Raw genomic sequence first — 12988 nt, forward strand, 5'->3', positions numbered from 1 at the left:
AAGAGTGCCCTTCTCTTACAGTTTTTTTGTTTCTTTTGGGGGGAAAACTGTCCTTTTCTCTCTGTTTTGGGGTTTTTCTGGGTGGAAAACAGCCCTTTTCTTTTAGTTTTGGGTTTTTTGGGGGGGGAAGATGACCCTTTTCTTATGGCTTTGGGGTTTTCTGGGAGGGAACTTCCCTTTTTTCTTTGTTTCGGAGTATGTGCTGGGGGGAAGTGCCTTTTTCTCATTGCTTAGGGGTTTTCTGGGGGGAAAACCTTCCATTTCTCACACTTTGTTTTGGTATTTGGGGGGGAAAAGTGCCCTTTTCTCTTTCTTTTGGGGCATTTTGGGGGGGGAACATCCCATTTCTCATTGTGTTTGGGCAGAGGAACGTGCTGCTGGCCTCCAACAAGGTCTCGTGCCCCGTGGTGGCATTGTCCTTCTGCGACGACGTCCGCTTCGTCACCGTGGGGCAGCGCCACGTCCGCTTCTGGTTCCCGGATTCTTCCCACGACACAAAGGTCATTTGAGGACATTCACCACTTTGGGCCTTTTCTGCCCCAAATCTGGGCCCCGTGGAGTGGTGCTGTGGGAGCGAAGCACTGAAAAAATGTCCGTTTTCTCGCCAAATCTGGGTTTTTTTCCACCCAAAATCCGCCTCAAAGCTTTGCTCAGGGCCTAGGTGGGAGCCGAAATCCTAAAAAAGTGCCAAATTTCCTCCCATATTTGGGGGTTTTATACCCAAAACCCACCTCATACCTTTGCTCAGGCACAATGTGGGAACAAAGAGCCCAAAAATGCCAAACTTCCCCCCAAATTTGGAGCTTTTCCACCCCAAATTTGTCTCACAGCTTTGCTGTTACGCTGTGTCAGATCAAAGACTCCAAAAATGCCAAATTGTGGATTTATTGAGGAACTTTTCTTCCCCAATCCACACTATTCTCATTGCTTTGCTCTGACAATATGAGAACAGCCCCCAAAATGCCAAATTTTGGGTTAATTTGGGGTTAATTTTGGAACTTTTCTCCCCCAGTCCACGCTACTGTTGTATTTTCTCCAACAATGGGGGAACAGTCCCAGAAATGCCAGATTTTGGGGTTTTTTTGGGACTTTTCTCCCCAAAACTCATGCTACTCTCATGACTTTGCTCCAGTAATGTGAGAACAGCCCCAAAAATGCCAAATTTGGGTTTTATGGGGGGTTCATTCTGGAGCTTTTCTCCCCCAGATCTGTTCTACTGTCATCGCTTCAGTCCGACAAGGTGGGAACAGCCCCAAAAATGCCAAATTTGTTTTTTTTTTTTGTAAATTCTGGAGTTTTTCTCCCTCAAATCTGCCCCACTGCCACCACTTCGCTCCAACTACATTCAGCCTGACCCCCCAAACCTACCCAATTTGGGGGGATTTGGGGGCTTTTCCCCCCTTGGATTGCACCATAGCTCCGCTCTCCCTTCTTTAACCACCCCCTATCTCCTTCATTAGTGTAACGAGCCTTTAATTAGCGCAGGTGACGGGGCCGGTGCCGCTGTCAGGGCGTGGGGGGCTGCTGGGGGGGCTGCAGGACAACGTGTTCTGTGGGGCGGCCGGAGGTCGGGGCCGGACGGCGGGGAGCACCTTCTGCATCTCCACCACGGGACTGCTGTGCCGCTTTGATGGGAAGAGGGTCCTGGAGAAGTGGGTGGACATGAAGGTGAGGGGGCCCAGGGGGGGGCTGGGCACGTGGGGTGGGTGTGAAGATGAGGATTTGGGGTGCAGAACCCATTGGGTGGATGTCAAGGTGGGGGGTTGGGGTGAAGATCCCATTGGGTGGGCCGTGAGGTGGAGATATGGGGGTGCAGACTCCATTGGGTGGATGTTGAGGTGGGTGTTTGGGGTGAGGACCCCATTGGGTGGGTGTCATGGTGGAGATGTGGGGTGAGGACCCCATTGGGTGGGTGTCATGGTGGAGATGTGCGGTGAGGACCCCATTGGGTGGGTGTCAAAGAGAGGAAACGGTGTGAAGACCCCATTGCATGGATGTCAAGGCGGGGATTTGGGGTCCAGACTGCACTGGGTGGGTGTCAAGGAGATGATTTGGGGTGCGGACCCCATCGGGTGGGCCTCAAGGTGAGGATCTGGGGGGGCAGACCCATGGGCCCCCCCTGACGTGCCTGGTCCCTGCGCAGGTCCCGTCAGCCGCCTGCGTCTCCGCCAGCGAGGAGCTCATTTTCTGCGGCTGCGCTAACGGGATCGTGAAGGTCTTCCAGGCCCACGACCTCCGGTACCGCTGCGACCTGCCCTGCCCACACCCCCTCGGCGTGGACCTCCACCAGGACCCCAAGCCCCGGTACCCCCCTGGGAATGGGGGTGGGATCCCCCTGGGAATGGGGGTGGGATCCCCCTGGGAATGGGGGAGGGATCCCCCTGGGAGAAGTACTGGGATCCCATTGGGATTAGTACTGGGATCCCCTTGGGAGAGGTACTGGGATCCCACTGGGATTTGTGGTGGGATCCTGGTGGGAACTGAGGTGGGATCCCATTGGGAACGGTGATGGGATCCCACTGGAATTTGTGGTGGGATCCCGGTGGGAATAGGGGTCGAATCCCAGTAGGATCTGTGATGGGATCCTGGTGGGAATAGGGGTGGAATCCCATTGGGATCAGTGTTGGGATCCCATTGGGAATGATGGTGAGATCCCATTGGAACAGTGATGGGATCCTGGTAGGAACAGGGGTGGAATCCCATGGGGATTGCTGCTGGGATCCCATTGGGAATGATGGTGAGATCCCATTGGAACAGTGATGGGATCCTGGTGGGAACTGAGATGGGATCGCTGTTGGGATCCCACTGCGAATGATGGTGAGATCCCGTTGGGAACAGTGATCGGATCCCATTGGGATTTGGGGTAGGATTCCATTGGGAGTGGCACTGAGATCCCATGGGGCTCCGTGTTGGGATCCCGTTGGGACTGATGCTGGGATCCCATTGGCTGCTGTTCCCGCAGACACCCCGACCTCGTGTATCCCGACACCGTGGCGCTCGCCTACGATCCCACACGGCGGTGGCTCTCCTGCATCTATCGGGATCACAGCGTCTACGTGTGGGACGTGGGGGATCTGCGGGCGGTGCGGAAGGTGTGGTCCGACCTCTTCCACAGCGCCTCCGTCTGGAGCATCGAGGTGATCCCGAATCCCAAATAGAGGGGAAAAAACCACATCCCACCCCATCCCATCCCAACTGATCCCGTCCCAAATGATCCCATCCCACTCCATCCCGTCCCAACCGCTGTAGGATCCCATCGTCTCTCCCAGCCTTTGTAGGATCCCACAGTTCCATGATCCCTTCCAGCCCAACCACTGTAGGATCCCATGGTTCCATGATCCTAAATGTCCGTCCAACCCAACCACTGTAGGATCCTGTGCTTCTTTGATCCTAAAGGTTCCTTCCACCTCAACCATTAAAGGATCCCATTATAGGATTATATGATTCCATGATCTTTAGGGTCCATCCCAACCCAACCATTGTAGGATCCCACGTTTCCATGCTCTTTAGGGTCCCTCCTGCCCCAGTCACTGTAGGATCCCATGGTTTTTTGCTCTCCAAGGTCCCGCCTACCCCAACCATTCCAAGACCCCATGGTTAAAACCACGCGAAACCCCCCAGGTGTACCCTGAAAGCGAGAAGCAGCGACCCCGCCTGCCCCACGGCTCCTTCCTCACCTGTTCCTCCGACACCACCATCCGCATCTGGAATTTGGGGTCCGGCCCCGAACATCCCGCTCTGGGCAATCCCTACAGCACGGTGAGACGGGGCTCCTCCTGCAGATTTGGGGTCCTTCCCTTCGATTTCTTCATGTTCCTGTGGGTTTTGGGGCCATTTCCTTTGATTTCCCCAAGTTCCTGCAGATTCTGGGGTTGTTCCCTTTGATTTCTCCAGATTCCTACAGGTTTTGGGGTCATTCTCTTCAATTTCTCCATGTTCCTGTGGGTTTTGGGCTCTTTCCCTTCATTTTTTCCCCGTTCTTGTGGGTCTTGGGGTCATTTCCTTCAAGGTCTCCGTGTTCCTTGTGGTTTTGGGGATCATTTCCTTCAATTTCTCGGTGTCCCTACAGGTTTTGGAGTCTTTACCTTTGATTTCTCCAAGTTCCTACAGATTCTGAGGCTGTTCCCTTAGATTTCACTGTCTTCCTAGAGGCTTTGGGGTCATCCTTTGATTTCTCCATGTTCCTGCGGGTTTTGGGGTTGTTCCCTTTGATTTCTCCAGATTCTTACAGGTTTTGGGGTTTTTCCTTCAATTTCTCCATTTTCCTGTGGGTTTTGGGGTCATTCTCATTGATTTCTCGAGCTCCATGCAGTCTTCAGGGTCGTTCCCTTCCATTTCTTGAAGATTTTGGGTCTGTTCTTTCTGATTTTTTGAGCTCCACACAGTCTTTAGGGTCAATCTTTTCCATTTCATGCAGGCTTTGGGGTCGTTCCCTTTCTTTTCTTGAATTTCCTGCTGTCTTAGGGTTGTTCCCTTCCATTTCTTGAAGGTTTCGGGGTCATTCCCTTCCATTTCTCCGCTTTCCCGCAGGTTTTGGGGTCATCTCCTTTCATTTCATGACATCCCTGAAGGTTTTGGGGTCGCTCACCAACCCCACATTTTTTGGGACCGTTCCCTTCAGACTCCAGGACCTCACCCCTCCTCTCCCACCCGCAACCCCCCCCAGTCCCTACAGAACATCCTCTACGTGGACCCCCTCCCCACCCCACATCTCCAGGACTTCTGGGACAGAGGCGAGAGCGCCGACCCCAAACCCGGAGTGCGGGTCCTGCGGGTCAGCCCCGACGGGGAGCACCTGGCGTCGGGGGATCGCGCCGGGACCCTCCGGTGAGTCCCCCACCCACGTCCCCATTCTTTTGGGACCCACCAAGTGGGGATAATCTGCCTCTCGGGCACCTCCCACTCCCTGACCCCAATGGGTTTCGATGCCGTTCCCTTCTAGGATCCATGAGCTGAGCTCCATGCGGGAGGTGGCCAAGGTGGAGGCTCACGATTCCGAAGTTCTGTCCTTGGATTACTCCAAACCAGAAACAGGTGAGGCTCCATCCTGACCCCAAAACCTCAGAGAAATCCTCTTGGATGTCCCACCTTCCTCCCTCCGCCAGGAGCGACCCTATTGGCCTCAGCGGGACGGGACTGCCTGATCCACGTCCTCAATGTGTCCCAAAATTATCAGCTGGAGCGGACTCTGGATGACCACTTGTCGGCTGTAGTGTCAGTCCGCTTTGCGGGTGGGTCGGAGCAGCTTCACCCCATATCCCCCAGCAGGATTTGGGGCGGCGCTGTGGGGTCTGGTGGGATCTCCCCATTTCCTCTTGTCCTGTAGGGAGCAGAGAAGTGCAGCTCATCAGTTGTGGGGTTGATAAGAACATTTATTTCCGCACCGGTCAGCAGGTGGGTGCTGGGAAGGGGTTGGAAAGGGGATGGAACCATGGGATCCTATGGTGATTGGGCTAAAAGGGATCACAGAACCACAGAATCCTGCCGTGGTTGGGGTGGAGTGGACCCTAAAGATCATAGAACTGTGGGATCCTACAATGGTTGGGCAGCAGGGACTTTGAGGATCATGGGACCATGGGATCTGACAGTGGTTGGGGTTGTAGGGCATCTTGAAGACCATAAAAGCATGGGATCCTACAAAGATAGGGTATAAAGGTATCATGGAACCATGGGATCCCACAGTGATTGGGTTGTAGGGGATCTTAAAGACCATAGAACCACGAGATCCTTCAAAGGTTGGGTTTAAAGGGATCATGGAACCACACGATCCTACAAGGTTTGGGTTGGAAGAGACCTTTAGGATCATGGGACCATGGGATCCTGTAGTGGTTGGAGTTGTAGGGGACCTTAAAGAGCATAGAACCATGGGATCCTACAAAGATTGGGTATAAAGGGATGGATCATGGAACTGTGGGATCCTACAGTGGTTGGGTTGGGTTGGATAGACCATAGAACTGTGAGATCCTACAAAGGATGGGGACCTTTAGGATCATGGAACTATGGGATCCTACGAAGGTTGGGTTGGAGGGACCTTAGGATCCCCCAGTCCCACACTCCCTATGATGGTTGGGTTGGAGGGAACCTTTGGGATCGTCGCCCCACAGTGTCCCCTCCGTCTGTCCCACAGCTCCCGGAGGGGTTGACCTTCTCCCGGACACACCACGTCACTGAGAAGACCACCCTATATGACATGGATGTGGACACGGCACGGCAGAACGTGGCTGTGGCATGCCAGGACCACAACATCCGGTGCATGAGTGGGACTGGGATTTGTAGGATTTCTCCCCGTTTCTGGTGCTGGTCAGGGTGGTGGAACCATCTCTCCCCATAGGGTGTATGGGACTGGCAGCGGGAAGCAGCAGGGCTGCTATAGGGGATCGGCGGCCGACGACGGCGCTCTGCTGAAGGTAAATGGCGGGGAGAAACCACCCCAACCCCAGAAGGCTGACCCTAAAAGTTCCTTCCAACTCAACCCAACCACTGTAGGATCTCACTGTTCTGTGATCCTAATGATTCCTCCCACCCCAACCATTGTAGGATCCCATGGTTCCATGATCGTAAAAGTTCCTTCCAATCCAACTCAACCATTGTAGGATCCCACAGTTCTTGGATCCTACAGGTCCCCTCCAAGACAACCATTGTAGGATTCCATGGTTCCATGATCCTAAAGATTCCTCCCAACCTAATCACTGTAGGATCTCACAGTTCTATGCTCTTTAAGATCCCCTAAAACCCAGCCCTTGGAGAATCCCATGGTGCCATGATCCTAAATGTCCTCCCACCCCGACCGTTGTAGGATCCCATGGTTCTATGATCCTAAAAGCTCCTTCCAACTCAACCCAACCATTGTAGGATCCAATCATTTTGTGATCCTAAATGTTCCTCCCAGTCTGATCATTGTAGGATTTCACAGTTTTATGGTCTTTAAGGTCCCTTCCACCCCAACAATCGCAGGATCCCACGGTTCTGTGATCCTAAAGGTCCCCTCCACCCCACCCACCGTAGGATCCCATGGTGCCATGATCCTGAAGGTCCTTTCCACCCCAGATATTGTAGGATCTCATCGTTCTGTGATCCTATAGGTCCCTCCCCTCCCAACCATTGTGGGATTCTCTCCTCCCCTGCCCCTCTCACCCCCTGTCCCCTCCAGGTGCACTGGGACCCCTCGGGAACGTTCATGGCCACGAGCGGCTCCGACAAATCCATCTCCATCATCGAGTGCCGCTCGGGGCAGTGCGTCGCCCGGGTGTTCGGCCATTCAGGTCTGCCTGTGCCCAAAATTTGGGGTTTTCCCATTCCACCCCATTTCCCATTTCCCTTTCTATTGCCGTTGTCCTCAGAATTTGGGATTTTTAGTTGACACCTTGCTTTAATATTTGGGATTTTCCCTTTCCACCCCATTTCCCATTCACTTTTCTCCACTGCTGCATCCAAACTTGGGGATTTCTACTTTATACCTTGCTTTAATATTTGGGATTTTCTTTTCCACCCCATTTCCCACTCACTTTCTGTTGCCGTTGTCCCTCAGATTTGGGATTTTCCCTTCCCACCCCATGTCCTGCTCATGTTCTGTTGCCCTCGTGCCCCAAATTTGGAATTTTTCCCTCCCGTTGCCCCTGAACATGTGGGGTTTCCCTTTTTCCCTCTGCCCCAGAGGCGGTCACGGCGCTGCGCTTCACCCCTGACTGCCGCCACCTCATCACCGCCTCCAGGGACAGGTATATGGGATCTGCTGGGATTTGGGTCATCAGCTGGGGAGAAAAATGGGATTTATTAGGATTTGCGTTGTGGAATGGGGGAGAAAATGGGATCTGCTGGGATTTGGGTCATCAGCTGGGGAGAAAAATGGGATTTATTGGGATTTGGATCAGGGGATTGGGGAAAAATGGGATTTTTTGGGATTTGGATCAGGGGGTTGGGGGGAAAATGGGTTTTATTGGGATTTGGGTCATAAACTGGAGGAAAAAATAGGATGTATTGGCATTTGGGTTATAAATGGTAGAGAAATGGGATTCATTGGGATTTGGGTCACGGAACTGGGGAGAAAAAAGGGATTTTGAGGGCTGAAATTCCCCACACTGGTGCCGGGGTGGGTGGGCTGGGTGCACGCATTGGATTTGCCCCATGAACCCTAACCTCTTTGTCCCCCCCCCCCCTTTTTCCCCCCCCTTTCTGCCCCAGTTGTGTCTTCGTGTGGCGCCTGAGCCCCGACCTCAGCGGGCGGATGCAGCAGCACCTCCAGCGCCGCGACGTCCCCCTCCCCACCCCGGCCCCACAGACCCCCATCGGGGCGGACCCGGAGCCACGTGGGTTCTGGGAGCGGGGCGGGCGGGGGGGGGGGGGCAGTGTCCGTTTTTCTCCTTTTTCCCCTTTTTTCACCCCAATTTCCTCCCGACCAACTGTTGCCCTCCCCTCCCCGCAGCCCCCACCTTCGTCCTCACCAACGGGAGAATGCCGCTGTGGGCGAAGCGATTGGTGAGTGGGAGCGCTCCGTCCCCTATAGGGCATTAAGGGGGTGGGAGATCCCATTGGGCCCCCCCCCCCAACCCCATTAAATCCTTGTGCCCCACAGCTGGGAGAAGAGGGCGGCACCGCCAGGCCCCGCAGCGTCGACCGCCCACGGGGGCGGTGGGCCGAGAGCGCCAGGGACGTCCCCGTGGTGGTCCTCCAGATGGACCCCACCGCCCTCACCCCCTTCAGGGCAGAGCTGGAGGACGAGGGGGGGGTCGAGCTGCTGCCCCAGAACCTGGGGGAGATCCTGCTGGAGGTGGGATGGGAACTGCGGGATCTGAGGGGTCGTGGGAGAGTGGGATCCTACAAAGGTTGGGGTGGGAGGGGCCGTATAGGTGATGGAAGCATGGGGTGCTACAACGGTTGGGTTGGAAGGGATCATAGAACCATGGGATCCTATAATGGTTGGTTGGGGTGGGGGGACCTTTAGGGGTCATCTAACCACGGGATCCTATAATGGTTGGGGTGGGGGGACCTTTAGGGTCATATAACCACGGGATCCTGTAATGGTTGGTTTGGAAGGGATCATAGAACCACGGGATCCTATAATGGTTGGGGTGTGGGGACCTTTAGGGTCATCTAACCACGGGATCCTATAATGGTTGGGGTGGAGAGAACTTTAGGATCATGGGGACCACTGAATCCTAGAGGGGTTGGGATGGAAGGGAGCTGGTAAGTGATGGAACTGTGGGATCCTGAAAGGGTTGGGTTGAAAGGAGCCTTTAGGATCATGGAACCATGGGACCCCAGAGCAGCTGGGATGGACGGGATCGCGCAATCCTACAAGGTTTGGGTTGGAAGGGACCTTGAGGATCATGGGACCATGGGATCCTATAGTGGTTGGGATTGTAGGGGACCTTGAAGAGCATAGAACCATGGGATCCTACAAAGACTGGGTATAAAGGGATGGATCATGGAACTGTGGGACCCTGCAGTGGCTGGGGCAGAAGGAACCTTTAGGATCCGACTGTGGTCACTTTGGGGTCCATCCCCCTCCTCCCGGCAGATGGAGACCTCCCCCAGCACCGAGGATTTGGGGTGCTCCGAAATCCTCTCGGACGAACCCGAAGAGGATCCGGATCCGCCGGCAGCCATCGGGAACAGCGCGGAGCAGGGGAGCAGGTTGGGGTCCCTCCCTTGTGGGGTGGGGTCCCCCTTTTTTGGGGGGGGGATGTCACCCCAAATCTCCATCCCCATCCCATCTCAAATCCCGACAATGGGTGCCACCAAAGGGGCAGAATTTGGGAATCGTGTGGGGCGTGACCCCACCTCAACCCGGCCCCAAAGGCGCCATCCTGGGGCCGCGCCATCAGAGGGGACGTGGGTCCCCAAAACCCTCTGTGCCCCCCATCTCTCCCCCCAAGGAATCCCAGAGTGCGGGCAGAGGAGCAGAGCAGCATCCCAGCGCCAGGGCCGCGTCTCCAGCCCCACGGTGAGGGCCCGAGCACTGCGGGGCTGGGGGGGGGCTGGCATTTCCCTATGGGGGTCTGCAGGTGGGGGGTCTCCCCATAGGGGCAGCGGTGGGGGACAATGGTGACAGCGATGGGGACGTGGAGCTGCCGTTGTGGTTGGAGGAGGTTGGGGGGTGCCAGCCGGGGGAGTGGGCCTGGAGGGAAGTGTGGGGCGCAGCGCTGACGGTGCCCACCCCGTGAGCACAGAGGGGTTCGGGGGAAGCCTCGAGGAGACGAAGGCGCCCAAAGCTGAGGATGAGGAGAGAGCCTTCGTCCTGAACCCGCGCCTCAGCATCTCGGCGCGCTTCCTGGCCCGCTTCATGAAGAACAGCAGGTGGGCGCGCGGCCGTGGGGCGGGCCCAGGCCCCCTCCCCATCCTGACCCCACGGGGAGCGGTCCTCGATCCCAAGCAGCGGGGTCAGGAGCTGTTCCCGTTCCCAGTCCTTTGGGATCAGGGAACGTTCCCCAATCCCATTCCCTTGGGCACCATTCCCATTCCCAATCCTTTGGAATCTGGGGCCATTCCCATTCCCACCCCGCTGGGGACAGTCCCCATTCCCATCCCATTGGGACCAGGGAACGTTCCCTACTCCCAATCCTTTGGGCTCAGGGAAGTGTTTCCATTCCCACCCCCTTTGGGCTCAGGGAACATTCCCATTCCCATCCCACTGGGACCAGGGGATGCTCCCCGTTCCCACCCCATTGGGAGCCATCCCCGTTCCCACCCCATTGGGAGCCATCCCCATTCCCACCCCATTGGGGTCTGTCCCCATCCCCCCCCCCCAGGCTCAGGGCCGCGTTCCCGCCCCGTTCCCGTCTCCCGGTTTCGGTTCCGGATCCGGTTCCGCGCGCTCTGCAGCCATCGGCGGTGAGTGGGGGCACGGGGGGCGGGAGAACCCAAAATGGCGGCCGAGCCCCGTGGCGGGAACCCATGGGATCTGCCCCATCCGCATCTGCGGCAATTTTGATTGATTTGGGGCAATTTGGTCCGATTTTGGTTGAATTTGTGTGGAATTCGGACCATTTTTGGCAGAATTTGATCCATTTTTGTTGGCATTTGGAGCACTCTGGGGTGAATTTGGGCTGTTTCGGGGTGGATTTCCACCATTTTGGGCAGAATTCGGACTGTTTTGGGGTGAACTTCCACCATTTGTGGTGGAATTTTGAGCAATTAATTGCAGAATTGGATCCATTTGTGGTGGAATTTGGAGCATTTTTGGCAGAATTTGATCCATTTTTGTTGGGATTTGGAGCACTTTGGGGTGAATTTGGACTGTTCTTGGGGGCAAATTTCCACCATTTTGGGTGGAATTGGGTCCATTCTTGGTGGGTTTTCAACCATTTCTGTGGCTCTCTGACCATTTTTTGGGGTGATTTTGGGCTGGTTTTGGCTGCATTTGGAGCACTTCCAGGAATTCCCATCTTTTTTAGGATGAAACACTTCAGGAAGCGGGAGAGAAGCGTCGCCGTGGGGACAACCCCGCAGGTGGGGGCTGGGGACACAGGGACAGGGGACAGCATGGGGGGGGGCTGCCATCCCCAACTGACCCCATTGTCCCCATATCCCCAGCGTCCCCATTGACCCCAAAACCCCTATCGACCCCAATGTCCCCATATCCCCAGCGTCCCCATTGACCCCAAAACCCCTATCGACCCCAATGTCCCCATATCTCCAGTGTCCCCAGTGTCCCCCTTGTTCCCATTACCTCCTGTGTTCCCAGTATCCCCAATATTCCCATATTCCCAATGCCCCCAACGTCCCCAATTGACCCCAACGACCCCAATATCCCCAAAGTACCCATGCCCCCATTGTTCCCATTACCCCCAATGTCCCTTTTGACCCCAACATCCCCATCATTCCCCATTGACCCCAACGTCCCCATCATTCCCCACTGACCTCAACGTCCCCAATATCCCCAGCATCCCTACTGCCCCCGATGCCCCAGTGTCACCAAGAACCCACTGCTTTCCCCCCTTTCTGCACCTTCCAACCCCCAAACCCACCCAACCCACCGCCCCACAGGTGACGCGGCGCCCTGAGGCCCCAGTGGGTGACACCCCACAGCTGCACAGCCCCACAAGCGCCGCGCTGGTGGTCACCAACACCGCGACCCTACAACCCAAAACCGTCACCCGGTTGTGGGTGGTGTTGGGCAACCTCATGGAGATGGGGTGGGAGAGGCTGGGGGGCTGCTAGCCCCCCCCCCCCCCCCAACAACCTGAACCCATCAGCCACCCTCAGTCTGTCACCCCCGACTGTTTGTCACCCCAAGTTGTTTGTCACACCCAAATCGCTGGTCGTGTCTTTTTGGGGGTCTGTGGGGACACTCTGGGGCCAGTCAGGGGGATGGGGGGCAAATAAAGGGGATTTGGGAGTGCCCCTCGGGGCCGTTTGGGGGCAAATTAAGTGGGATTTGGGGCAAAAAATGGGGGAACTGGGACTGCCACTGGGGCCATGGGGAAATTTTGGGGCTCCCTTTGGAGTCCAGGGGGATATTTGGGGCAAATTAAGTGAGATTTGGGGCAAATAAGGGAGATTTGGGACTGCCACTGGGGCCACGGGGACATTTGGGGGGCAAAAAAGGGGGATTTGGGGCAAGTAAGAAGGATTTGGGGCACACGGGGCCGTAGTGGGGCCCATAGGGATGATTTGGGGCAAATCTTGGGGAATTTGGGGCAAATCATGGGGAATTTGGGGCTTCTGGGGCTGTCTGTTCAGACCCAGGAGACTCTGGGGCACATGGGGACACTGAGGGGCTCTGGGGCTGCAATTTGGGGTCCAGCATTGGGGTCCCCCCACCCTGTTCAAGTTGGGGGGGGGGGAGGGGCAGGGGTAGAAGACATCCTCCGGGAACCGGCAGGAGTGCAGCAATGGGGCAGGGGGGTGGAATGGAACTCAGCCCCCCAACCCAACCCCCCCCCCCCAGAGGAAGCAGCAGCGCAGAACTTTGGGGTTTTTGGGTTTTTTTTTTTCCTTTATTTCCACAACCCCACAGACCTTCAGTGGCGGTAGTGGGGGCTCCGAG

General features: G+C 56.0%; 1 protein-coding gene across 1 annotated transcript; it reads left to right on the forward strand.

The window, feature by feature from the left end:
- The first annotated feature begins 55 nt into the window (after positions 1 to 55).
- Positions 56 to 12657, forward strand: LOC110391376 (WD repeat-containing protein 62-like). The gene is made up of 22 exons (XM_021383209.1): positions 56 to 500; positions 1486 to 1668; positions 2144 to 2304; positions 2963 to 3137; positions 3622 to 3759; positions 4667 to 4827; positions 4943 to 5034; positions 5106 to 5231; positions 5327 to 5394; positions 6128 to 6249; positions 6332 to 6407; positions 7151 to 7262; positions 7655 to 7718; positions 8182 to 8306; positions 8423 to 8475; positions 8573 to 8767; positions 9518 to 9633; positions 9876 to 9943; positions 10170 to 10296; positions 10749 to 10830; positions 11394 to 11448; positions 11986 to 12657. Exons 1-22 carry the CDS (start codon positions 198 to 200, stop codon positions 12000 to 12002), a joined length of 2619 nt encoding a protein of 872 aa, XP_021238884.1. The 5' UTR covers positions 56 to 197; the 3' UTR covers positions 12003 to 12657.
- The last annotated feature ends 331 nt before the right edge of the window (positions 12658 to 12988 follow it).

This window comes from Numida meleagris, unplaced genomic scaffold (genome assembly GCF_002078875.1).
Source record: "Numida meleagris isolate 19003 breed g44 Domestic line unplaced genomic scaffold, NumMel1.0 unplaced_Scaffold356, whole genome shotgun sequence".
In the NCBI taxonomy this organism is placed as follows: Eukaryota; Metazoa; Chordata; class Aves; order Galliformes; family Numididae; genus Numida; species Numida meleagris.

Bases quoted from the DNA above. Each gene is read 5' to 3' on its own strand.
- LOC110391376 (XM_021383209.1), top strand. From the start codon at position 198: ATGTGCTGGGGGGAAGTGCCTTTTTCTCATTGCTTAGGGGTTTTCTGG. The intron at 501-1,485 runs GTCATTTGAGGA...TAATTAGCGCAG, and splicing joins ATTCTTCCCACGACACAAAG to GTGACGGGGCCGGTGCCGCT. The intron at 10,831-11,393 runs GTGAGTGGGGGC...CATCTTTTTTAG, and splicing joins GCGCTCTGCAGCCATCGGCG to GATGAAACACTTCAGGAAGC.